This window comes from Astyanax mexicanus, chromosome 13, assembly GCF_023375975.1.
Source record: "Astyanax mexicanus isolate ESR-SI-001 chromosome 13, AstMex3_surface, whole genome shotgun sequence".
Lineage (NCBI taxonomy): Eukaryota > Metazoa > Chordata > Actinopteri > Characiformes > Acestrorhamphidae > Astyanax > Astyanax mexicanus.
The window spans coordinates 51,387,440-51,415,079 of record NC_064420.1 but is presented as its reverse complement, the minus strand read 5'-3'; the positions used below and the strand labels follow the sequence as shown (position 1 = coordinate 51,415,079).

The following is a 27,640-nucleotide window of genomic DNA, read 5'->3' as shown; positions in this document are numbered from 1 at the left end:
CCTGAGAGAGCACAGTTGTCCTTGCTCTCTCTGGGTGGGTACAGTACAGTAGATGGTGCTCTCTCTTTCCCCTCATCACTCCTAGGGTGATGTGGATCAGCACAAGGCTGCGTCTGTGAGCTGATGTATCAGAACCAAATCGCTGCGCTTTCCTCCCAGCGTTAGCGCTGCTGTGATGCCACTCAGCTAAAAGGTTAGAAAAGAGGCGGAGTCTGACTTCACATGTATCAGAGGAGGCGTCTGCTAGTCTTCTTAATTCACCTGGTGTTGGAGCATCACTAGTGATAGGGGGAGGAGTCCTAATGAGTGGGTTGGGTAATTTGCCATGTAAATTGGGGAGAAAATGTGTTTTTCAGCAGTTTATCGGTTATTAATGCTGCTTTTCTGATGTGTAAAATGTTGAGTTTTTACAGTAACTCTCTCTCTCTCTGCTGAAACTCTGTATACGAGTTGTTTTTGAGTTCAGTTCCACTTCAGCTTCAGTTCCTGAACAGAAACGAGGAGAGAAACTGCAGCTAAACCTGACGACTGACGGCTGAGTTTCAGTTCTGCTTTCCCTCCGGCTAACTCTGACCTCCCTCCCCCACATTACTGAGAATTAATACTCATCCAGTATGAATTTTACACCCCCACTCCATGTCTGAATGATGAATGTGGTCATTTATTCCCCAGATTTGAACTGTTATGAATCAGTTTTACTGTAAAGTGAGTTACAGAAACATTTACAGATTTTAGGCTTGTGGAGTTTTAGCATGCTATGCTATGCTATGCTACCGCTAACAACATAAACATGTAGTAACATAAGTGTTAAACAAATTAAAATTCTCTGTTAACTTGTCTTTCTGAGGCTGGTAACTTTGATAAACTTATCCTGTACAACAGAGGAAACTCTTACATTTCTATTCTTTCATCGGGCTGCCCTGATGAGTGCCAGTTCCATCATTAGAATGTTTTTGATGGTCTTTTTTTTGCGGTGACTGCACTTGAGGATACTTTTAAAAGTTCTTGAAATTCTTCTTTTCAGATTAAAATGGATTAAATATCACTCAAATAGTCACTATTCTCTGTATGCCAACTCTACCTCTTCACGATTTGCAATTATTTTTATTTTTTATTTTGAAGAATGTAAAATATAAAACATATAAAACAGGATCCACAGAGCATGTGGAGGGGCATCAAGTGCATCACGGACTACAAATCTAACGTTGCACAAAGCTCCAAAGACCCATCCCTGCCTGAGGCTCTCAACACGTTCTACGCCCGCTTTGAGAACCCTGACACACCCCCCAGCACCAGACTCCCACACTCACCAGGAGAGGAGCCCCTCAGCGTGACACCAGCAGAAGTAAGGAGGACGCTGAGGAGGATTAACCCCCGGAAAGCTGCCGGCCCGGACAACATCCCCGGACAGGTGCTAAAAGACTGCGCAGACCAGCTCTCGGACGTCCTGGCCGACATTTTCAACGCGTCCCTCATCCAGGCAGCTGTCCCCACTTGCCTGAAGACCGCCACCATCATCCCAGTCCCCAAGAGCTCCACAGTGACAGGTCTGAATGACTACCGGCCAGTAGCCCTCACTCCGATAGTCACAAAGTGCTTTGAAAGACTGGTTCAGACCCACATCAAAGCCACCATCAACATCACTGTGGATCCACACCAGTATGCATACAGGAAGAACCGATCCACAGAGGATGCCATTTCCTCCGTGGTCCACACTGCCCTCACCCACCTGGAGCAGAAGGATTCCTACGTTCGGATGCTCTTTGTGGACTTCACATCTGCTTTCAACACCATGATTCCTCAGACACTGATAACCAAACTCTCCTCACTTGGACTGAGCTCTTCGCTGTGCAACTGGGTCCTAGACTTCCTGACCAACAGGCCGCAGTCTGTGAGGATTCACAACATCTCCTCCCCCTCCATAATCCTCAGCACTGGCTCCCCTCAGGGCTGTGTGCTGAGCCCCCTCCTGTTCACACTGCTCACATATGACTGCTCACCTCTCCATCCAGGCTGTCATATTGTGAAGTTTGCAGACGACACGGCAGTGGTTGGATGCATCACAAACAGAGATGAGTCCAGCTACAGGCAGGAGGTGGAACACCTGGAGGATTGGTGCAGAGAAAACAACCTCTGCATCAATGTAAAAAAGACAAAGGAGATGATTGTGGACTTCAGAAGGGGCAAGCATACCCACCTCCCCCTGCACATTGGAGGATCTGCGGTGGAAGTGGTTGACAGCTACAGGTACTTGGGTGTGCACCTGACCAGCAACCTCACCTGGAGCAACAACACTTCCACTCTGGTCAGGAAGGCACATCAGCGGCTCTACTTCCTCAGGAGGCTGAGACGAGCTGGACTCGGGAGCGTAGTCCTCACCTCCTTCTACAGATGTGTGGTGGAGAGCGTCGTGTGCTCCAGCATCAACGTGTGGCATGGAAGCTGCTCTGCTGCAGACAGGAAAGCACTGCAGAGGGTGGTGAAGGCTGCACAGAGGATTGTTGGAGTGAGCTTCCCCAGCACCACAGACATTTACACCTCCAGGTGCAGGAAAAGGGCCACCTGCATCAGGAAGGATCCCACCCACCCAGCACACGCACTTTTTGTCCCACCCCCCTCAGGCCGGAGGCTGCGGAGCATTAAGTGCAAAACAACAAGACTCAGAAACAGCTTCATTCCGGAAGCTGTAAGACTCTTAAACTCCACTTAACAACACACTGCACTGACACCAAGGACAAATTACTGTTTACTGTTTACCAACATGGTCACTTTACTTGCACTGAGACACTTTATCTCCACTGCTCTAATTCACATTATCATGCTGCTATAGCACACTTGCACTCTGGACTTCATGTTGCTGAACCTTCTACTCTCTATTTATTTTCTGGGATATTTATCTATCTATTTTGTATATTCTATTTCTTTTATTGTATTGTTTTTTTATCTATATATCTATTAATAACAGCTCTTTGGGTGTAAAACTGGATCGTGAGATCACAATTTCGTTCCACCTCATGTACCACATGTGATGCGAATGACAATAAAATCTCCTTGAATCCTTGAATCCTTGAATATTCTGGTTTGTTTAAAATGTTTTTGTTTATTAAATTATTCCACGTTTTTCTTCATAATTTGGAGTTTAGTATTAATCTACAATATAGAACATTTTTAAATAATGAAAAAACACTAAATTTAAGGTGTGTTTAAGGTCTGTTTCGTACATTTATATATGTACGAAACAGACCATAATGACCTGCTGTGTTTTTTTACAGTGCAGCTGCCACTGTTTAAATGCAGCTTCCTGGTTTTGTGTTTCCTGAGAGACGAAAGTGGAAATATCACTTCTCTAATTTCTGATTAATATAGAATCTGATGTTTCTATTGAAACTTTCTGTACCTTCATTTATGATACTATTGTTCTCTACTGAAGAGAACATTTACTCTAATCTCACCTGTATATTTTATCATTAGCATCTAAAACAATTATGAATTAATTTCACACATATATGTTATCTTCATCATATAATAATTACTTGAAAACATATTATATTACAATAATGGTGCAAAAAAAGTATTAGAAAGTAAATTATTTTATTAAAATAAATAAATGATTTCTTAACACACATCATCTTTAATTTTATAATTATTAGTAACATTCTCAGAAAGTTGTTTGTATTGCAAAATAATGGCAATTTCTCTAAAAACAATCTTAATAAGAGTGACCTTGGAACAGTGAATTAAAAATAAGTTAATATCTTAAAACAAATGTATCACTTCCCATAAAAAATCAGATTAATTTTTAAAGAAAAAAAAACAACATTTAAAAAAAATATATAAAAAATTAATGATTTTTTTTTACCCACCTGCTTTCCGGTCACCCGGGAAGTGTCTGAATTTGAACGATTAGCCAATCAGAGCGCAGGAAAGGCGGGCCATGTCTGAATGCTGGTGGGAAAGATCGAGCACGAGTTGAATAGAAGGAGAGGAAACTAATCCTAAACTTGAGCGTTTAGCGTTGTTTTTTTTTTAGACCGTTTTAAACCATTTAGACCAAAAATAATAATATATGAAGATTCAGTATATACTGTATTTATTTATTTCATTCAATTATTTGTCAATTTCTGATTTATAAACCATTAATAGTAAATTACATTACATTTGGCGGACACTTTTGTCCAAATCAACTTACAATAATGATGCACATACAGTTAATAGAGGACATAAAAGTTCAACATAAAAAAAAACTCAAAAACATTTTAGTCAGGGCCTAAAGGTGCCAAAATGGGAATAGTGGGATACACTGCTCTGTAAAAAATAAAGAGAGCACTTCAGTTTCTGAATCAGTTTCTCTGATTTTGCTATTTATAGGTTTATGTTTGAGTAAAATGAACATTGTTGTTTTATTCTATAAACTACAGACGACATTTCTCCCAAATTACAAATAAAAATATTCTCATTTAGAGAATTATTTACAGAAAATGAGAAATGACTGAAATAACAAAAAAGATGCAGAACTTTCAGACCTCAAATAATGCAAAGAAAACAAGTTCATATTCATAAAGTTTTAAGAGTTCAGAAATAATCAATATTTGGTGGAATAATCCTGGTGGTTTTTAATCACAGTTTTTATGCCTCTTGGCATCATGTTCTCCTCCACCAGTCTTACACACTGCTTTTGGATAACTTTATGCTGCTTTACTCCTGGTGTAAAAATTCAAGCAGTTCAGTTTGGTGGTTTGATGGTTTGTGATCATCCATCTTCCTCTTGATTATATTCCAGAGGTTTTTAATTTGGAAAAAACTCAGCATTTTAAAGTGATTTCTTATTTTTTACAGAGCTGTAGAAGGAAATGAGGTTAGAAGTAGTTTGTTAGTTAGAGGTGTTTTGATAGACCTGGCAACCCTGTTCCCTGATGCTTAGAAATAGGAGTGCCCACAGCATAAGAATACAATACAAACAATATATACATACTTATGGTTTAAAACAAACAATGAATAATGAAAAAATAACATTGATTTAACGTCCTTTTGATACCTGGATTTTGCAGTAGTATCAATTTAAAAAAATAGTACAAAAATTAAAAGTAAATTAGTATCTTTAATCAACCGTTTAAAACAGGGATTCAAATCAAATACTTGTTTTTTTTTTTATAAAAATGACAATAAAAAAAGGAAATTTAAAGTATTTACCTAATATCTCTGACTCAATGTTTTAAAAATAAATAAACCTGATGTTCCCTTAAAACATCGAAATAATATTTCAAAACTAATGATTATTACATTTTTAATAGAATATATAAATATGCACTTCATAACCCAAAAACAGGAATCAACTCCGGTGGGTTTTCTCCACCAATCACAGCGCAGGAGAGGCGTGGCCTGACAGAATACAGGTGGGAATAAAGAGCGCGAGCTGATAACTAGGAAAAGAAACTGATGTAAAGAAGTTTAGGGTTTTGCGGTTGTTTTGCGGTAATTTGCGGCTTTATTATCAGCGTTTACACAAATAATAATAATGTACTGAAGTTTAGATCAGACTGTTTTCGATTACTGTAGTTTAATCCAGTCGATTATTCGCCCAGTTTTCTTTTATAAAGTGTGTAAATTAGGGAAGAATCGCGAATATAAACACGTGTGTTTGTATACAAGTGAATTAAGAATAGAATAGCGAGTTCTGATCTGAAGTTCTGGTCTGATGGGAAGACAGATTTCTTTCTTCGTTCAGGAAAGCGAAAGTGTTTCTGTTCATACTTTTACTTTCGTTTTGAGTCGCTCCTCTATCTCACTCTTTACTGCGCACACGTGTGCACACTCAGTCACTCCGTCTCACCCCACAGAGAGTGATCTGTAATTATCACTCTCCAGCTCTACAGACCACCCTGGGGATCAGACCGTCCTCTGGCTGTGGAGTAAATGAGGTAAATATTACAGAGCTCTGATCTGGAGACTTTATTCTGACTGTTGTTTCATACAGTTTCTGATTGTTTCTGATCGTTTTAATGTCTCTTGGTGATTGTGTCTGATTGTTTGTGAAAGCATTCGTATTGTTTCTTGGTGTTTTTGATTGTTTCTAATAGTTTCATTTGTTCATTTTTTTTGTTTTCCCCTAATAATTTCAAAATGTTTCAGGTTATTTGCGATTTCTGATATTTAATTTTTTTTCTGATATATTTATATATTATTTTTCAGTAGTTTCTGCTTGTCTACGTGTTTTTAGCTATTTCTTGTTAATGCAATATGATTTTTCACAATAAACAAATAAAAAGAGCTGCAATAACATGGCAAATAAAAGCAAACTCAACCTGCATCACCCACAACAGCAACAGAGGGAGCTCTTTACACTGCAGACTGTGCTCACATCACATAACAAGACTGCAGGTAGAGTGAGGTAAGGTAAGATAGAGCGAAGGTAGAGTGAGAGTAGAGTGAGGTAAAGGAAGGGTAGAGTGAGGGTAGAGTTAGGGTAAAATAAGGATAGAGTAAGGGGAGAGTGAGAGTTAAGTAAGGTGAAGGAAGTGTAGAGTAAGGATGAAGTGAGGTAGAGTAAGGGTAGAGTGAGAGTAGAGTGAGAGTAGAGTGAGGGGAGAGTGAGATTAGAGTGATGGTAGAGTGAGAGTAGAGTGGGAGTAGAGTGAGGGTAGAATGAGAGTAGAGTTAGGGTAGAGTGAGGAGAGAGTGAGATTAGAGTGATGGTAGAGTGAAAGTAGAGTGAGGGTAGAGTGGGAGTAGAGTGAGGATAGAGTTAGGGTAGAGTGAGAGTAGAGTTAGGGTTGGGTGAGGGTAAAGTGAGGTTAAGTGAGGGTAGAGTGAGAATAGAGTTAGTGTAGAGCGAGAATAGAGTGATGGTAGAGTGAGAGTAGAGTGAGGGTGGAGTGAGAGTAGAGTGAGGGTAGAGTGGGAGTAGAGTGAGGATAGAGTGAGAGTAGAGCGAGAGTAGAGTGAGAGTAGAGCGAAAGTAGAGTAGAGTTAGGGTAGAGTAAGGCAGAGAGGATAGAGTGAGAGTAGAGTTAGGGTAAAGTGATAGTAGAGGTAGGGTAGAGTCAGAGTAGAGTGAGAGTAGAGTGAGGGTAGAGTGAGAGTAGAGTGAGGATGGAGTGAGAGTAGAGTGAGGGTAGAGTGAGGATGGAGTAAGGGTAGAGTGAGAATAGAGTGAGGTTAGAGTAAGGGTATACTGAGATTAGAGTGAGGGTAGAGTGAGAATAGAGTGAGGGTAGAGTTAGTGTAGAGTGAGGTGGAGTGAGAGTAGAGTGAGGGTAGAGTGAGGATGGAGTGAGAGTAGAGTGAGGGTAGAATGAGGGTAGAGTGAGAGTAGAGTGAGGATGGAGTAAGAGTAGAGTGAGAGTAGAGTGAGGATGGAGTAAGAGTAGAGTGAGAGTAGAGTGAGGGTAGAGTGAGAATAGAGTGAGGGTGGAGTAAGGGTATACTGAGAATAGAGTGAGGGTGGAGTGAGAGTAGAGTGAGAATATGGTTGGGGTATAGAGAGAATAGAGTGAGGGTGGAGTGAGAGTAGAGTGACAATAGAGTGAGGGTGGAGTGAGAGTAGAGTGAGAATAGAGTGAGAGTAGAGTGAGAATAGAGTTAGTGTAAAGTGAGGGTAGAGTGAGAATAGATTTAGTGTAGAGCGAGATAGAGTTAAGGTAGAGTGAGAATAAAGTTAGGGTTGGGTGAGAGTAGAGTTAGGGTAGAGTGAGAACAGAGTTAGGGTTGGGTGAGAGTAGAGTTAGGGTAGAGTGAGAATAGAGTTAGTGTAGAGCGAGATAGAGTTAGGGTAAAGTGAGAATAGAGTTAGGGTAGAATGAGAGTAGAGTTAGGTTTGGGTGAGGGTAAAGTGAGGTTGAGTGAGGGTAGAGTGAGAATAGAGTTAGAGTAGAGCAAGAATAGAGTTAGTGTAGAGCGAGAATAGAGTTAGGGTAGAATGAGAGTAGAGTTAGGTTTGGGTGAGGGTAAAGTGAGGTTGAGTGAGGGTAGAGTGAGTTAGAGTAGAGTGAGAATAGAGTGAGGGTAGAGTAAGAGTATACTGAGATTAGAGTGAGGGTAGAGTGAGAATAGAGTGAGGGTAGAGTTAGTGTAGAGTGAGGTGGAGTGAGAGTAGAGTGAGGGTAGAGTGAGGATGGAGTGAGAGTAGAGTGAGGGTAGAATGAGGGTAGAGTGAGAGTAGAGTGAGGATGGAGTAAGAGTAGAGTGAGAATAGAGTGAGGGTGGAGTAAGGGTATACTGAGAATAGAGTGAGGGTGGAGTGAGAGTAGAGTTAGGTTTGTGGTAGAGTGGTTGAGTGAGGGTAGAGTGAGAATAGAGTTAGTGTAGAGCGAGAATAGAGTTAGGGTAGAGTGAGAATAGAGTTAGGGTTGGGTGAGAGTAGAGTTAGGGTAGAGTGAGAATAGAGTTAGGGTTGGGTGAGAGTAGAGTTAGGGTAGAGTGAGAATAGAGTTAGGGTTGGGTGAGAGTAGAATTAGGGTAGAATGAGAGTAGAGTTAGGGTAAAGTGGGAATAGAGTTAGGTTTGGGTGAGGGTAAAGTGAGGTTGAGTGAGGGTAGAGTGAGTATAGAGTTATTGTAGAGCGAGATAGAGTTAGGGTAGAGTGAGAATAGAGTTAGGGTAGAATGAGAGTAGAGTTAGGGTAGAATGAGAGTAGAGTTAGGGTTGGGTGAGGGTAAAGTCAAAATCAAAATCAAATTTATTTGTATAGCGCTTTTTACAACTGGTGTTGGCACAAAGCAGCTTTACAGAAACATGATTACAGGACAAAGAATCAGGCAAAACATTAAACATAGAAAATACAGAATACAGAACCCCCAGTGAAAAACTCCCTCAGAGCTGCAGGAGGAGGAAGAAACCTTGGGAGGACCAAGACTCACATTAAGGGGGGACCATCCTCAAAGACCTCCTAAAGTGAGGTTGAGTGAGGGTAGAGTGAGAATAGAGTTAGTGTAGAATGAGAGTAGAGTTAGGGTAGAATGAGAGTAGAGTTAGGGTTGGGTGAGAGTAGAGTTAGGGTTGGGTGAGGGTAAAGTGAGGTTGAGTGAGGGTAGAGCGAGAATAGAGTTAGTGTAGAGCGAGAATAGAGTTAGGGTAGAGCGAGAATAGAGTTAGTGTAGAGTGAGAATAGAGTTCGTGTAGAGCGAGAATAGAGTTAGTGTAGAGCGAGAATAGAGTTAGTGTAGAGCGAGAATAGAGTTAGTGTAGAGTGAGAATAGAGTTAGTGTAGAGTGAGGTGAAGGGACGGTAAAGTAATTTATGATATTTATTTATTGTTGGGGTTTCTGATATTTTGCAATTGTTACTAATTGTCTCTGATTGTTTCTGATAGTTTTCTGATTGTCGTTGGTAGTTTTTCGTTGTTTTTGATTGTCTCTAATTGTTTCTGATTGTCTCTGATTTTTTCTGATTGTCTCTAATTGTCTGTGATTGTCTGTGATTGTCTGTGATTGTTTCTGATTGTCTCTGATTGTTTCGGATTGTTATTGATTGTCTCTGATTGTCTCTTATTGTTTTGGATTGTCTCTGATTGTCTGTGATTGTTTCTGATTGTCTCTGATTGTTTCTGATTGTCTCAGATTGTTTCTGATTGTTTCTGATTGTCTCTGATTGTTTCTGATTGTCTCAGATTGTTTCTGATTGTTTCGGATTGTTCCGGATTGTTTCTGATTGTCTGTGATTGTCTGTGATTGTTTCTGATTGTTTCTTATTTTGTGTGATTGTCTGTAATTGTCTCTGATTGTTTCTGATTGTTTCTGATTGACTGTGATTGTCTCTGATTGTTTCTGATTGTTTCTGATTGTCTCTAATTGTTTCTGATTGTCTCAGATCGTTTCTGATTGTCTCTGATTGTCTCTTATTGTTTCTGATTGTCTCAGATCGTTTCTGATTGTCTCTGATTGTCTCATATTGTTTCTGATTGTTTGTCTCTGATTGTTTCAGATTGTTTCTAGTTGTTTCTGATAGTCTTTAGTTGTTTCTGGTAGTTTTATATTGTCTGTGGTTGTTTCTGATTGTTTCAGGTTGTTTCTGGTTGTTATGCATTGTCTTTGATTGTCTCTGTTTCTGGTTGTTTCTGATTGTTTCTCGTTGTCTCTGATTGTCTCTGACTGTTTCTGGTAGGTTCTGGTTGTCTCTCAATGTTCCTCATTTCTCATAGTTTCTAATTGTTTCTGAGAGTCTTTGGTTGTTTCTGGTTGTTTCTGATTGTTTCTGATTGTTTGTGTTTTTTGTGGTTGTTTCTGAATGTCTTTGGTAGTTTTCTGATTGTCTTTGGCAGTTTTTTAGTCTTTTTGGTTGTCTCTGATTGATTGTTGTTGTTTCTGGTTGTTTCTGATTGTCTCTGGTAGATGTCTGATTGTTTTTGGTCGTCTCTGATTGTTTGTGGTGGTTGTGCTCCAGGCTGCCGTCACCGATGGAGGAATCAGGAAGACACATGAGGCTGAGGGAGTGGCTGATAGCTCAGATTGACAGTGCTCAGTACGCTGGTCTGAGCTGGGAGAACCAGGAGAAATCCATGTTCAAGATCCCCTGGAAACACGCCGCCAAGCAGGACTACCGGCAGGACGAGGACGCCGCGCTCTTCAGGGTAAGAACCCTCTTAGACCTCAACTTCTGAGATTATAGCTGTTTCTAGTGGAAATTTAAATATTAATGCATCATTTAATTAGAAAAGCTACATCACATAACATTAGCAAAGAAGGATTATCTGGGAAAGAAATCCATACTAATGCCAGACGAACAGTTCAAATGCATTCCTGTTCTAATCACTCAAAGCCACTTTTGTTCTTACTGTTCTAATGCCACTCAAACTGTTCTAATGCCACTCATACTATTCTAATGCCACTCAGAGTGTTCTAATGCTGCTCTAATGCCACCCAAACTGTTCTAATGCCACCCAAACTGTTCTAATGCCACCCAAACTGTTCTAATGCTGCTCTAATGCCACATAAACTGCCCCTAATGCTGGTCTAATGCCACTCAACTGTTCTAATGCCACTCAAACTGTTCTATCACTGCTCTATTGCCACCCAAACTGTTCTAATGCCACTCAAACAGTTTTAATGCCACTCAAACTGTTCAAATAATGTTCTAATGCTGCTGCTCTAATGCCACTCAAACTGTTCTAATGCATTCCTATTTCAATCACTCAATACTAATGCTGTTCTTATTGATCTAATGCCACTCAAACTGATGTATAGCTGTTCTAATGCCACTTATACCGATGTAATGCATTCCTGTTTCAATCACCCGATACTAATTCTGTTCTTACTGATCTAATGCTAATACTGTTCTAATGCCACTTTGCTGTTCTAATGATGCTCTGAAGGCATAAATCTTAAGTCTTAATGCCAGTCTGGATTGATAATAGCACAGCAGAGTTTTATTATGATGTAATTCTATAAAGTCACACCAACCTCCCAGATGCCACTTCTGTGACTGTAATGCCACTCTTATTCGTGGCAATGGTAGTTTTAATGTTAGTTTTGATGGTCGTTTTAATTGTAGTTTTAATGGTAGTTTTAGTGGTAGTTTTAATTGTAGTTTTAATGGTAGTTTTGAAGGTAGTTTTAATTGTAGTTTTAATGGTAGTTTTAATTGTAGTTTTAATGGTAGTTTTAATGGTAGTTTTGAAGGTAGTTTTAATTGTAGTTTTAATGGTAGTTTTGATGGTAGTTTTAATGGTAGTTTTAATGGTAGTTTTAATGGTAGTTTTAATTGTAGTTTTAATGGTAGTTTTAATGGTAGTTTTAATGGTAGTTTTGAAGGTAGTTTTAATTGTAGTTTTAATGGTAGTTTTAATAGAAGTTTTGATGGTAGTTTTAATGGTAGTTTTGATGGTAGTTTTAATGGTAGTTTTAATGGTAGTTTTAATTGTAGTTTTAATGGTAGTTTTAATAGTAGTTTTGATGGTAGTTTTAAATGGTATTAAATGGTATTTTAAAGCTAACTTTGATGGTAGTTTTAATTGTAGTTTTAATGGTAGTTTTAATTGTAATTTTAATGGTAGTTTTGATGGTAGTTTTAATAGTAGTTTTAATGGTAGTTTTAAATGGTATTAAATGGTATTTAAATGGTATTTTAAAGGTAACTTTGATGGTAGTTTTAATTGTAGTTTTGATGGTAGTTTTAATTGTAGTTTTAATGGTAGTTTTGGTGGTAGTTTTGATGGTAGTTTTAATGATAGTTTTGATGGTAGTTTTGATGGTAGTTTTAATGATAGTTTTGATGGTAGTTTTGATGGTAGTTTTAAATGGTATTAAATGGTATTTAAATGGTATTTTAAAGTTAACTTTGATGGTAGTTTTAATTGTAGTTTGTAGTTCCTAAATTTCCTTCGGGATAAATAAAGTATCTATCTATCTATCTATCTATCTATCTATCTATCTATCTATCTATCTATCTATCTATCTATCTATCTATCTATCTATCTATCTATCTAGTTTTGATGGTAGTTTTAATGATAGTTTTGATGGTAGTTTTGATGGTAGTTTTGATGGTAGTTTTGCGGTGATGGTTGTAACCGGGGTGGGGGTGTGTGGTACTCTGCAGGCGTGGGCGGTGTATAAGGGGAAGTACCGGGAGGGGCGGGATAAGCCGGACCCCTCGGCCTGGAAGACACGCCTCCGCTGTGCCCTCAACAAGAGCACCGACTTCAGGGAGGTTCCAGAGCGCAGCCAACTGGACATCTCTGAACCTTACAAAGTGTACCGCGTCCTGGAGGACACTGACAAACCCACAGGTACCATCACCTGTCTCTCTCTCTGTCTGTCTCTCCTGTCTCTCAATCCTGGGATCGTCCTCTTGAAATATTCCCGTCCAATCAGAAAAGATCAAATCCACTGATGGAAAAAAACTGGTGTTCAGTATATTCAGGTGATCAGCTGACCTCATGTTTTGGTAACATAACATTGCTAAACCTAGACCTGACCAATCACAGCACCCCCAGATTATCATAGCCCCGCCCCCACAGGCTTGTACAGTAAGCACTAGGCCACTATCTGGACTAATCAGATCTTCACATGATCTTCTTCTTCCTCTGATCCAGAGTCTGATCTTTACTCTCTCTACTAAACTGAAGCTGTTTTATCTGATTTTTCACTGATAAAATCTTTTCTTAAAGATAAACAGCAGTTTAATCACTTTAACCCCTTCAGTTCTGTTCACTGCAGTGTGTGTTTATGGTAAAGCTCTTACTTTCACTATTAAACAACATTATCCCAGGTTCTAGTGCTGTTTTTATACCATCTGATTTCCTGCTGATGGAGAAGCAGCATGACCTGTGATTCAAACCAGCGATTAGTTCACTAAACTACTTAACCCAACTCATTTTCTTTTAGATTCTTTCTTTATTTGAATTCTTAGATATTTTATATATATATATATATATATACACATAATATGATAAATTCTATCTTTATTTTTTCTATTTTATTACTCGTTTTTGTTATTCCTTTCTTTCTTTTTCTTTTATCCATTTCCTTTGTATCTTTTTCTTTCCAGTAACTTTTTTCTCTCTCTCTTTTCTTTCTTATAACTCTCTATTTTTTGGTTACTCCTCTTTCTTTTTCATTCTTATCTTATCTGTTTCCGCCTTACTTAATTTTCTTTCGTTATCTTTCTGTCTTAACTTTTCCCTCATTTAAATAAATAACACTTCTTGTTATTTCTATCTGGTTCTTTCTTCGCTTATCTCTGACTTCATTTCCTTCTTTTTTCTTGCTCTTTCTTTTTTTAGTTTCGTCTTTCTTTTTTTCTCCACTTCCTTGTATTTGTAGTTCTTCCTTTACCATGACCAGATAGTAAATCATCCCTAAAATCTGATGTTTTGTGTGTGTGTGGTGTAGAGCTTGTGGCTGGTCAAGTGGCGGGTGCAGTGGCGGGTACAGTGAGGATGGGCCGGGCGCTGAGGGAGCCGAACGCTGTTCAGGTAACGCTGGTTGTTGGTTGTTGGCAGCAGCAGATCTGCTGGAAATCCCCTGATTCTGGGTGTGAAGGTGCTGAGTGTGTGTTAGTGTGTGTGTGTGTGTGTGTGTGAATGTGTGTGTGTGTGAGTGTGACCAGTGAAGGTGAAAGTGAAACTGATCCTGTCAGTCAGAGAGCGTTTCCGCCACCTAGTGGACTGATCTGAACAGCACACGCTGATCCTGTATTTACTGAGTGTGTAAATATACCGTATCTGTGTTTATATTTCCCTACATAGTAATAGAAAAAAACAGTTTCTGAATCAGTTTCTCTGATTCTGCTATTTATAGGTTTGTGTTTGAGTAAAATGAACATTGTTGTTTTATTCTATAAACTACAGACAACATTTCTCCCAAATTCCAAATAAAAATATTCTCATTTAGAGCATTTATTTACAGAAAATGAGAAATAACAAAACTGAAATAACAAAAATGATGCAGAACTTTCAGACCTCAAATAATGCAAAGAAAACAAGATCATATTCATAAAGTTTTAAGAGTTCAGAAATAATCAATATTTGGTGGAATAACCCTGGTTTTTAATCACAGTTTTTTTTATGCATCTTGGCATCATGTTCTCCTCCACCAGTCTTACACACTGCTTTTGGATAACTTTATGCTACTTTACTCCTGGTGTAAAAATTCAAGTATTTCAGTTTGGTGGTTTGATGGCTTGTGATCATCCATCTTCCTCTTGATTATATTCCAGAGGTTTTCAATTTGGTAAAATCAAAGAAACTCATCATTTTTAGGTGATCATATGATAAGGAATCATGTAGTAACTTTAAAGCATTAAACAAACCAAAATACTCAGTGAAGCGTTTACGTGCTCTTTACAACTGATGCTCTCAAACACATTAAGAGGCAAGAATTAATAATAGATAATAATAATAATAGAATTAATAATAGAAAAAACACTGAATTTAAGGCGTGTCCAAACTTTTGACTGGTACTGTAGTTACATGTCTTGTAACAGTTTAATATTTTTTCGTTTTCAGGTCAGTGTAAAAACCGAACTAAAAAATAACGGAGTATCAAACGGTGAGTTTTAATGCCACTCACAAATCTCTTTTTTCTAATGCCTCAACCAACTGCTTTAATTCCAATGATATTGTTCTAATGCCACTACTGCTATAATGCTTTCATCAGTACTCTAACTCTCTAATTACTGGCTGCTCTGATGCCACTCTGAATGTCCTAATGCCACTCTTATAACGTGTATGCCACACTGACTGCCCCATTTGGTGTGTATGTTATATATATATTTATATATGTATATTTTTCTGTAGGTAATACAGAGAGGCGAGTGGACGGGCGGTTGAATCTGCACGGCTCTAATGGCGCCACTGGATATGAAAACTCTGCTCCAGCCTATTTCTATCTGCTGCCACCTCAGGGCTCCATCTCAGGTAATAAGATCCTTCATTACCAATATTTATCTGATGATTTGAATGCCACCCTGAATGCCCTAATGCCACTGTGGCGAGGTAAATGCAACTTAGACACCCCTTATGCCATTAATAATGCTATAATGTTCACGCGAACTCATAAAATTCTCAAAATTTTAATATCAGTCTAAATGCCATGTTTAATGCTCTAATGCCACTCGTACTGCCAATGCCATTTTACTGCCTAATTGCCACTCTAATGACTTTAATGCTTCTCTTACTGCACTAATGCCTGTCTTACTACTTTAATACTATAGTCACCACTCTGCTGCCACTCTAACTAACTATTCTGATGCCATCATCACTGCTATATTGCCACTGTGTCATGATGAGCACAGAATTGCAGACACGTGCAGATACTGATAAAAATATATGTTTATTATAAAAATAAACAGATGTAATACGTGGTTGATACAGAAAACAGTTAATCACCAGAAACCAGAGCAATGTAGACAAAACCATACCATAAACGAGAGACAGTCCAGAGTTCATACACGAGAGATCCAATGTCAGAGGTAATCCAAGAGGCAGTAGAGATACACAGTCCAGGTAATACACAAGCAATCCAGTATCAGAGGCAAAGGCAATAATCGGCGTCGAGAAAACAAAGGCAAGGTCATACACGAGATAAACTGAGACAAGAGATAAAGTACCGTATTTTTCGGACTATAAGGCGCACTTAAAAACTTTTAATTTTCACAAAAATTGACAGTGCGTCTTATAATACAGTGCGCCTTTTGTATGGATTTTACTCGTCAGGTTGTAAGGAGCAGTAAACACACACTCCGTGCAGCGTTATAGAGAGTTTCAGTGCTATACAGAGTCCAGAGCCGTGCAGCTCCGAGGCTGAGCAGCAATAGCATTAGCTAGATGCTAACCGCTAAGCTAGCTAGCTTATTCACTGAGATCAGTATTATCTAAATTTTACTCGTCAGGTTGTAAGGAGCAGTAAACACACACTCCGTGCAGCGTTATAGAGAGTTTCAGTGCTATACAGAGTCCAGAGCCGTGCAGCTCCGAGGCTGGAGCAGCAAATAGCATTAGCTAGCTTATTCACTGTTCAGAGATCAGTATTATCTAAATTTTACCCGTCAGGTGTAAGGAGCAGTAAACACACACTCCGTGCAGAGCCGTGCCGCTCCGAGGCTGGAGCAGCAATAGCTAGATGCTAACTGCTTAGCTAGCTAGCTTTTTCACTGTTCAGAGATCAGTATTTTCTAAATTTAGCACTTTTAATACTGCTGGAGCAGTATTATTAGAGTTAGATGCTAATCGCTAAGCGTTCACCGTTCAGAGGTGAGTTATCGGCCTGTAAGTCTGTGCTGCTTTGCCTGGCTAGCATTAGCTAGATGCTAAGCGCTAACTCTCTCAGAGGTGAGTTTTATCAGCCTGTAATCTGCTTGTTTACAATGTTAAAACAAGCTACGTGGGACGAATCGCTAGCTAATATCTCACTGTCTTACCAGAACACGCAGGATTACTCAGTGTAACGCTGTCGTTTAAGTTTGGGTTAACTTTACTAGTTTAGGTGACTAGCTAGCGTGCTAGCGGATAGCTATGCTAACGCTGGTGCAGCAAGCCTTAGTGGACATCTGGAAATCTAAGCTTACTGTAAATAAACTGAAGCACGTTACTCACCCAAATAAACAGTTTTCAGGAGAGGAATCTGTGTAGATTAATATCTAGCACTCGTTTGACTTTGAAAGAGCTAGATTTATATATACTGAGACGCTCCACCGGCAAGCGACCACCCCCGGTGGGGGAAGGGAAACATGGCGCCACCCCTGTTCACTTTGATATAGGCACCCTTTCTAGTGTCACTTAACGCGCCTTATAATGCGATGCGCCCTATGTATGGAAAAATAGCAGAAAATAGGCGTTCTTTGATAGTGCGTCTTATAATACGGTGCGCCTTATAGTCCGAAAAATACGGTAACGCTTTGTAAAGAGGAGAACCTACAATACGCGGCGTGGGTGTTTGTGTGGAGTGCTCTTTTATAGTGCCAGTAATCAGTATTCAGGACTTCCTGGAGGAAGCAGGTGAGGTGTCACGTGATCAGGTGAGTGCGTGATGTCAGCGGGTGGTGCATTCTGGGTAATGTAGTTGTTGACCTGAGAACCTCCGTTAGAGCTGGGTGTGGAAGGGACAGAGGAGCTAACAGCACCAGACGTGACAGACTGACTGTTCTCATGCCATTATTAGTGCTAAAATTGATTCCTGACTGCGCTAATGCCAATCTAACTGTCAGAATGGTATCAAATAAAATCAGACTGCCAGACTGGCAGCTGTAACGCCGATTTAACAGGTTTAAAAATGCTCTAAACTGCCACTGTATTACCCTGAATGCCACACAGACTGATGTAATGCCAGTTTGACAGGTTTAATAAAGCTCTAACCTGCCGAGACCTAATGCCACCCAGTATTACCCTGGATGTGATCGAGTCCCAGTGGAACCAACAAGTTTGTGGGTTCGATACCCAGGTTGGTAAATGTCCCCACTGTGAGCCTGAATGCCACGCTGACTATCTCAGTGCCACTCTAATTGTCCCAATGCTACTCTAATTGTCCCAATGCCAATTGATGAAAAACTGTCTCAATGGCATTATGGCAGCCCGAATGCCATTTAAAAGCCTTAATGCCACTCGAATTGTCTTAATGCCACTCTGATAGCCTTAATGCCACACTGATCCAATTGCATTATGTCAGTCTGAATGCCACTCCTTAGGCCTTAATGCTGAACTAACTGTCTCACTGCCACTCTGTCAGCCTTAACGCCACACAAACTGTCCCCATGCCACTCTGGCAGCCTTAATGCCACACTGCCACAATGCCATTACTTTCGGTCTGAATGCCACACTAAAAGCCTTAATGCCACACTAACTGTCCTAATGCCACTCTAATCGTCTTAATGCCACTTAATAGCCTTAATACCACGCTGCCCCAGTTGCATTATGGCAGCCGTAATGCAACTCTGGCAGTCTTACTGCCACTCTGGCAGTCTTACTGCCACTCTGGCAGTCTTACTGCCACTCTGGCAGCCTTAATGCCATTCTGGCAGCCTAAATGCCACTCTAACTGTCCTGATGCCACTGTGTGTGTGCAGATTTCAGACTGCAGGTGCGGTTGTTTTACCACGGGCAGCTGGTGCAGGATCTGGTCAGCAGTTCTCCTGAGGGCTGCTTTATCCTGCAGGGTTCGGCGCCGGTGGGCAGCGAGAAGATTTACGGGCCGTGTGCCGCCGAGCGGGTCTTCTTCCCGCAGCTGGACTCCGCCTCCGCCGCCTCGGGCATCGTAGACGCCATGAGCCGCCTCCTGCCGCACCTGGAGAAAGGTGTGCTGGTGTGGGTGGCGCCGGACGGCATCTTCATTAAGCGCTTCTGTCAGGGCCGGGTGTACTGGGACGGACCGCTGGCAGAACACCGAGAGAAACCCAACAAGCTGGAGAGAGAGCGCACCTGCAAACTGATGGACATGCAGATATTCCTCCACGGTGAGAGCACAGGCCCCGCCCACCTCACCTGTCCCCCAGCCACCTCACCTGTCCCCCAACCACCTCACCTGTTCCCCAACCACTACATCACAAACAGAGCATGTCAAAATAAAAGTCACTAATACCAGTAAACAGTCTGTAGAAAGTCAGTAATAGAAAGTAGCAGAGACCATGTCAAAATAAAAGTAACCAATACAAATGCAAATAAACAGACTGTCAAAGTAAAAGTTAATAACAATAAATAAACAGACTGTCAAAATAAAAGTCATGAATACCAATAAATAGACTTTGTCAAAATTAAAGTTACTAACGCCAATAAACAGACTGTCAAAATAAAAGTCACTAATACCAATAAATAAACAGACTGTCAAAATGAAAGTCACTAATACAAATAAACAGACATTTTTTAAATACAAGTAATTAATAACAATAATTAAACAGACTGTCATAAATAAAAGTTATTAAATGATTAAACACTGTCAAAATAAAAGTCAGTAATAAAAACCATGAAAAAGATTGTTAAACTAAAAAATCACTAATACCAGTAAACAGATTTGTCAAAATAAGTCACTAATATCAATAAACAGAATGTCAAAGTAAAGATACACACTGTGTCAAAATAAAAGTCAGTAATAGAAACTAGCAGATACCATGTCAAAATAAAAGTCAGTAATACCAATAAACAAACAAATACGATGTGTCAAAATAAAAGCACCATTACAAGTTAAGCAGTAAGACAAAATACATTAAAATTACAAAAATAATATGGTCTGTGACCCAAAAAGCATGGGCTTTGTGATGGGTTACACCTTTTGTGATCATTAAAACACATTTTCACATAGCCTGTCATATAGTTCACATGTAAAAAAAATGTTTAAATGTGTGTATGTTAATACATATACATATGTTAATACATATTTTACTACTAATAATTACAATAATAGTGGTAAAACAGAAGGAAGACGATAGATTTTGTTTTTCTTTAGTTTTAAAACAATAGAAACAGAGAACATTATAGATATTATTTTGTGTATTAATAGTATATTGATGAACTGCTAATTAAAACATAATTGAATTAATATCAGTAATAGTTTAAAGATGTTTAAAATGTTTTTCGTGTTGTTTTGTGATCTGCAGAGTTACATCGCCATATACACGCTGCGGGACCAAGACCACGCTATGAGATCGACCTGTGCTTCGGGGAGGAGTTTCCTGATATCGGGCAACCGAAGAGCAGGAAGCTCATCACTGCACAGGTTAGTGTTTATATAAACACCTGTTAATCTGATTACATTATCGGCTTGTTCTACTGTATAAACTCTTTTAAATGAAGCGTTGGGGAAAGTAGCGGATGGCTCGCTACGTAGCTTGCTGGATTAGCATCCGTGCTAAACAGAAATCTCTTAATTCGTTAATAGAGTTAATGCAGCTGTGTGTAATTCAGTCTCAGTATAAATACAGCTGTTCTGTGAAGACCTCAGTAGTTTATTAGTGAACAATAGTGAACAAACAGCATCATGAAGAGACCAAGAAGGAAGAATTCACCAGACAGATCAGAGATAAAGTCGTAAAGAAGAAGTTTAAAGCAGGGTTAGATTATAAAAACATATTCCAAGCTTTAAGCATCAATCATCCATAAATGAACCAGAAAAAGTTATTCTACAACTGTTTTTATAAACCTACCAAAACAGCCAATCAGCCAAGAGGCCCATGGTCACTCTGGATGAGCTGCAGAGATCCACAGCTCAGATGAATGAGACGAATCTATCTACAGGACAGTCCTGCTCTCCACAAATCTGTTCTTTATGGAAGAGTGGAAGAAAAAAAAACATTGCTGAAAGAAAGACATAAGTGCTGGGAAGCAGAAAAGTAACCCTGCCCATCACCCTGAACACACCCTCCATCCCCGCTGTGAAACATGGTGGTGGCAGCATCATGCTGTGGGGAGAAGCTTTTCTTCAGCAGGGACAGATTTAGGAAGCTGGTCAGGGTTGATGGAGGGAAGATGGATGGAGATAAGTAAATACAGAACAATCCTAGAAGAAGAAAAGCTGTTGGAGGCTGTAAAAGACTTGAGATCTTCCAGCAAGACGATGACCCTAAACATACAGCCAGAGCTACAGTGGAGCTATAATGATTTAGATCAGAGAATATTCATGTGTTAGAATGATCCAGTTAAAGTCCTAAAGACCTAAATCTCATTGATCTTCTGTGGAGAGACATGAAAACTGCTGTTCACAGACCAACGCTCTCCATCCAACCTGACTGATCTTCAGCTGATTTATAAAGAAGAATGGAGCAAAAATCTCTCTAAAAGTCTCTAGATGAACAAAACTGGTAGAAACAAACCCCCAAAGGCCAAAATACCTGCAGTTGTTATTGCGGAGGAAGGTGGCTCTAAGCATTCATATAAGGGGCTGAATACTTAGTATATATATATATATATATATTGTTTGTTCCACTTTACAATTATGTGCTACTTTGTGTTGGTCTATCACTTAAAACCTCAATTAACTATACATTTAAATTAGGGGTTCTAAGGTAATAAAACATGAAAAAGGCACCTAAAGGGTATGAATACTTTTGCAAGACATGGTTTGAGTAGAACTGAAGCACAGCATTACTGAAGACCTCCTTCTGCAACTTCAGGAACACTTACGGTGTGGTGCTGCTAACAGGTTTCAGTGTTTGCGCTGTAATTCACCTGAATCAGCTCGTTAAGCCTTGTTAAGGCTCGTTAAGCCTTGTTAAGGCTCGTTAAGGCCCTGCGCTGACTCAGGTGTGACAGAACACTCAGGAGTGTGAGTTTCGTGGGGAGTTTGAGGCCCGAGGCCGAGCTTCAGCTGCCTCATCAAAGCTGCAGAAGATCATATGACTGCTTTCACAGCAGCCGTAACATTATCTCCTCTCGGCCCCGCCCACCTGCACTAACACATCAATACAGGAAAAATCAGCTTTCAGAAAATCAGACTGTTTCACACCTGAACTGATTGATCTTAACCAAACGAGGAGGTCTGGGTCTGGATCTACTAAACCAGGGTCTGGTTCGCTTGAAGATGCTCATTGCTATCTTACATTCCGCTAACAGTCTATTTTCACTCCTTCCTCCTGCCTGGTTTAAACAGCACGGCGTGGTGTTCTGGGAATGAGGTGTGTTCAGGTACATTTCTGGGGTATTGCTATCTCTATCTTGGTAACAGAAAACACAGGAGCTCCACTGACTGAATACGACCTAGACAGACGCCAACAGTCAGACGTTTATTGCTATCTTGGTAGCAGCAGTGCACAAACCCAACTTTTACACCAACAATAAACAGAATAGTAAATAAAATAACATTGCTGTTCCCGTAAATGAGCTGCTGGAGCTCCTTCACAGCGTCAACCAGCAGCTCAGTTTCCTCTGCTGAGAAGAGTTTGTTGAACACGTCCAGGTAGCTGCACCGTTAAAATAGCAATCCACCAAAGTCAGAGCTCACCTGATCTACTCTTAAAGAGAATGATGAGCAAGAGATGCTCTGATTGGTTTATTTCACATTACACCAATGATTAATTACAATAATTAGTACATGAATTTTGGTTTGTGTTTCAAATAGAGCAAGGTGTACTTTTCCCATCATTATGATAGCAAAGACACACCGACATACTGCCCTAAATATAGCTGCACTCTACTGTACAGTTAACAACTCGCCTACAAATGACTAAAATAAGGCCTCTGTTGTTTTATGATTATGATTAGAGATGGACAGATTATCGTTTTTGAGTCTGATTTCCATTTCCAAAAGCCGATATCGTTCGTGGGCGGGGCTTTATGCTGCAGCAAGTCTAGGAGCAATTGTTAACACAAGCACTAACACATAAACTATAGTCGAAACTTGTTTATTGCAGTTTATAACAAACACACGTGATTGTTCGTTTGTTTGTTTGTGTTTTGTGCCAAATCAGCAACATGTTGGCTGTTTTATGGCATCGGCGATGTTGATGACTCGAGCATCACAGGCTTAACCCTCCTATTATCTTTGGGGTCAATTTGACCCCATTTAATGTATAAAGCCTCTGAAAAAAGGGTTAAGATTAGTTTTATGATTCATATTTACCGTCTTCTCCTAATTTAATAAAGACAATGAGTGAAACATAAGATTAAGATAAGTTTTAAATATATATCAACTTCAATGTCTGTTTTATTAGGCTGTTTTATTGGTGTAAAACATAAGAAATCTCAATATTTTACACATATTTGTGTGGTAATAATGTCGATTTCACTATTACACTCAGTTTTATTATCATTCTCTAAATTACCTTCATTTTAAGCCGTGACTTAACAACACAATACCTATAATATTTATATAATAGTAATAAACCACTTATAATAATATTAGAACCACTAATAATCTGTCAAATAAGCATAAAAATTATAACCATCTTTTGGAGGTTTAAACTGCTGGGATCATATTTTGACTGAGAGAATAAAGGGTGTTACTAAATTGGAGGAGAGCAGGAGGGTTAAATCAGTTTCTTCATATGAAGAACTTCCAGAAAATTAAGTGTTTTATCTGGTGGAGTCTTTTCAAACAGTTCTTTTATATCTGTAACCCTATAAAAGTTATTTCTCAAACTCGTGTGAAACAGCATCACATCTATAATAACGTTAGCAGTAAATAAATAAAAAATAAACTAAATAAAATAAACTAAATCAAACAAATACAGGTAATATTGTTATAAATACATTTACATGATAATGTCACGGGTGACCCAGGCAGGGAGACGAGGAGACGGACGCAAGTGCAGGTAAGAGCGAAAATAAATAATTTAATAAATAAATAACAAAGATAAACAAAGAGACAAGAAACAAATAAACACCTAAACATAAAACAGGGAGATATATACAAGGAACTGGGGAATAAACTAAATAACTGAAAATAGATAAACATATAACCAAAAACCAAAACAAACGAGAGAAACTAAAGAACATAAACTAAACCAACTAGAGATAATAATGAGAAAATAAACAGGGAATATATACTATAATAGGGAAGGACTAGAAATAAACAAGGAAATAGACTATAAACGAGAGAACAAGAGAACAAGCAAAAAACAAGAAACAAGGGACTAGGGCTCTGAGAGACAAGAACACACTGAGATAAGCTTTGAAACACAGAGAGAGACGAACGACAGGTGAAGGTGCAAAGACCGACGGAGACAAAGTGGCACAGAAACAGGAAACACACTAGAATTGGAAACACCTGGGGAAGGGGCGGAGCTACAAATGAGAAACACGTGGTGGAAAAGTACTGACAAGAGACACAGAGGAGTACGGGTCACATGGGGAAGACACACAGAGACACGAGACAAGACCAGGACGTGACAGATAATTCATTTAAAATGAAATTGTAATTGAGTAGATTTCATGAGTAATTTGTAATTTTTAAAGTAGTTTTTAAAATATGTAATTTTACTTTTACTCAAGTACATTTTGACACAAGTAATTTACTTTGCTACATTGGAAAACTTCCAATTACTGAGTATAATATAAAATGCTGGGAAAAAAACAATTATCTGAATAAAAAAAATAATAATAAATTGGCGTGGATGCGCCGGTGCACGGATGCTCGCACGTGGAATAATGAGGCAGTAACATCCTCATGCAATACAAAATGTGCCCCGCCGGACAGAGCTGCAGCTTTCAAAACTTCCACATCAAACCTGAGAAACCATGTGGTGGTGAGTATTTTTATCATTAAACAATAATCTGCTTAAATGTAAAAAAAACCCCATTTAAATAGCAGTTAAAGCACAGCAATGGCAAGTTAAAAAATAATAATGAACTGTAAAACTACAAAAAATACAGTTAATAGTCACAAATATGACCATAACTTTGATTTGTTGTACTTTTTTACATCAAATAATTAAAAGTAATTATGTAACTTTTACTCAAAGTACATTTTAAATTGAGTACTTTTTTACTTTTACTCGAGTAAATTTTTAGATGGGTACTTTTACTTTTACTTGAGTAGAATTTTAGATGGGTACTTTTACTTTTACTCGAGCAGATTTTTAGATGGGTACTTTTACTTTTAATCAAGTAGATTCTTAGATTGGTTCTTTTACTTTTACTTGAGTAGAATTTTAGATGGGTACTTTTACTTTTACTCGAGCAGATTTTTAGATGGGTACTTTTACTTTTAATCAAGTAGATTCTTAGATTGGTTCTTTTACTTTTACTTGAGTAGATTTTTAGATGGGTACTTTTACTTTTACTTGAGTAGATTTTTAGATGGGTACTTTTACTTTTACTCGAGCAGATTTTTAGATGGGTACTTTTACTTTTACTCGAGTAGAATTTTAGATGGATACTTTTACTTGAGTAGATTTTTAGATGGGTACTTTTACTTTTGCTTGAGTAGATTTTTAGATGGGTACTTTTACTTTTAATCAAGTAGATTCTTAGATTGGTTCTTTTACTTTTACTCGAGTAAATTTTTAGATGGGTACTTTTACTTTTACGCGAGTAGAATTTTAGATGGGTACTTTTACTTTTACTCAATTAGATTTTTAGATGAGTACTTTTACTTTTACTTGAGTAGATTTTTAGATGAGTACTTTTACTTGGGTAGAATTTTGGCAAAGTAAAGCTACTTTTACTTAATTACAATTTTTTCTGTACTTTTTCCACCTCTGCTGATGCTACGTTTGTGACAAAACCCCTTAATTCACTACTACGAGCTCTGTGGAATGCACCATGCACGGCAGACCTGGTAACTCAGCATCTCGCAGTGGTTTTGTTGAGATGTTTCGTGCATTTTCTCTTAAGACGGCATGTATTTTACTTTTTGGATAAAAAGGTATTTTGTTTTATTTAAAAGAACTAATATTGTAATATTATCAAGTTGAGTGAAATTGCCGTCCAGTACAACTCAATAAACCATCAACCTAAAAGCTTAAAAAAGATGTCTGAGCCCATGAACGTGTTCATACAGCTTTCCTATAGGCTCCTGGCACCATATATTTGCATGTTGGGTGTGGCCTCCCCCTTACTTACCATCTTTGTTCTGTGTGTTGCCCAAAGCTACCTTGTCCTAGGCGTGCATTAGTGTGATATATGTGTTGATTGCCAGGCCTCAGTGGTGTAGGCTGTAAGAGCAAAAGCAGTGTGTAAGACTGGTGGAGGAGAACATGATGCCAAGATGCATGAAAAAAACTGTGATTAAAAAGCAGGGTTCTGATTATTGAAAAACAGAGAGAAAATATACAGAGAAACAGATACTTAACTACAGTCTATAATTATTATTCTATTAACTACAGAGTAAAATATATCAGTGGAAAATATAAAATAGGTTTGAGTTAGTTTAAAATCAGAGTATGTTTTAATTTTTAGTTAAATGACTTCAATTGAAGTTTTATTTTTAGCTGCCAGTAGAGGGAGACACAACACACAAACTAACAGATCAACTAAAAGACTGATTCAGTTTTTTTTTCTGTGTGTGTATGGTGTATGGTGTGTGTGTATGGTGTATGGTGTGTGTGTATGGTGTGTGTGTGTGTGTGTGTGTGTGTGTGTGTGTGTGTGTGTATTTGTGTAGGTGGTGCCCTTATTTGCTAAAGAGCTGATTTCCCGGCTCCCGGTTCCTCAGGATCTGAGGGTGGAGAGAAGAACCGAAGCAGAGATCCAGAACATCCAGAACATCAACCCATCAGCGATGGAGGGCAGGAGAGGGGCGGAGCTTCAGAAGTGAGACCCCACCCCTCGCACACCTGATTCGCTGGGGGATTAACCCATCCAGCTACCAGAAATTAAATATACACTGTAATTAGTCATTTGCTATGTGATCAAAAAGCAGCTATGCACTGGATGCACTGGAGAGACGCACTGAATATTTGGCAACCAAAAAAAAAAAGGGAAAAAGCACTTTTTGGTATTCGTCCAAATTAGTGAAAAGTCCAAATAATTAATAGCGAATATTCATTAATTTATTATTTATTCTCCTTTTAGTGTTTCCTTTTTTAAGCGGCATCAGGACTAGGATAGCAATGTTAGCATCAGTAGCATCATTTGTTTTTACCAAAAGACTGGCTGCATGTGACTTTAATAGCACTACTGAGGGAAATTTATGTGTAAATTAGCAGTGCTGAGGTATATTCATAATTACTATAGTATTGCTGAGGTAAATGTGTAATTGGTATAGCACTGCTGAGGTAAATTCATGATAAGGATAGCACTGCTGAGGTAAATTTATGATTACATCAATATTACTGAGGCAAATTCATGATTAGAATAGAACTTCTGGGGTACATTTATGATTAAATTAGTATTATTGCGTAAACTCATGATTAGAATAGCACTGCTGACGTAAATTTATGATTAAAATAGCACTGCAGAGGTAAATATATGGTTAGAATAACACTGCTGAAGTAAATATATGGTTAGAATGGCACTGCTAAGGTAAATGTATGTTTAGAATAACAACGCTGAGGTAAATGCTTAATAAGTACAGCAGTTTTGTGGTAAATTCATGATTAAAGCTATGCTGAGATAAATATTTACATTATGGAAACGTAAAAGGAACATTCTCAAAACAAATCATTTTAAACATTGTCACAAATGTTGCATCAATGTTACCAGAACTAAATACAATTCACAAATACAACCCTTTTGCTTGTTTCACTCACATGCACTACTGAGGTAAATTTTTTATTAGAATAGGTCTTCTGAGGTAAATGTATGATTAGAATAGCACTACCAAGGTAACATTATGAATAGTACAGC

General features: G+C 38.7%; 1 protein-coding gene across 1 annotated transcript; it reads left to right on the top strand.

The window, feature by feature from the left end:
* Nucleotides 1–5,292: 5,292 nt before the first annotated feature.
* Nucleotides 5,293–26,717, top strand: irf10 (interferon regulatory factor 10). The gene is made up of 9 exons (XM_049462880.1): nt 5,293–5,918; nt 10,378–10,564; nt 12,529–12,718; nt 13,824–13,906; nt 14,939–14,981; nt 15,230–15,349; nt 18,493–18,879; nt 20,017–20,135; nt 26,457–26,717. The coding sequence occupies exons 1-9, from the start codon at nt 5,914–5,916 to the stop codon at nt 26,607–26,609; spliced, it is 1,287 nt and encodes a 428-aa protein (XP_049318837.1). The 5' UTR covers nt 5,293–5,913; the 3' UTR covers nt 26,610–26,717.
* The last annotated feature ends 923 nt before the right edge of the window (nt 26,718–27,640 follow it).

Excerpts from the sequence above, each read along its gene's own strand:
- irf10 (XM_049462880.1), top strand. Across the intron at positions 15,350-18,492 it reads ACCTCAGGGCTCCATCTCAG|ATTTCAGACTGCAGGTGCGG; the intron begins GTAATAAGATCC and ends GTGTGTGTGCAG. Across the intron at positions 20,136-26,456 it reads GGAAGCTCATCACTGCACAG|GTGGTGCCCTTATTTGCTAA; the intron begins GTTAGTGTTTAT and ends GTATTTGTGTAG.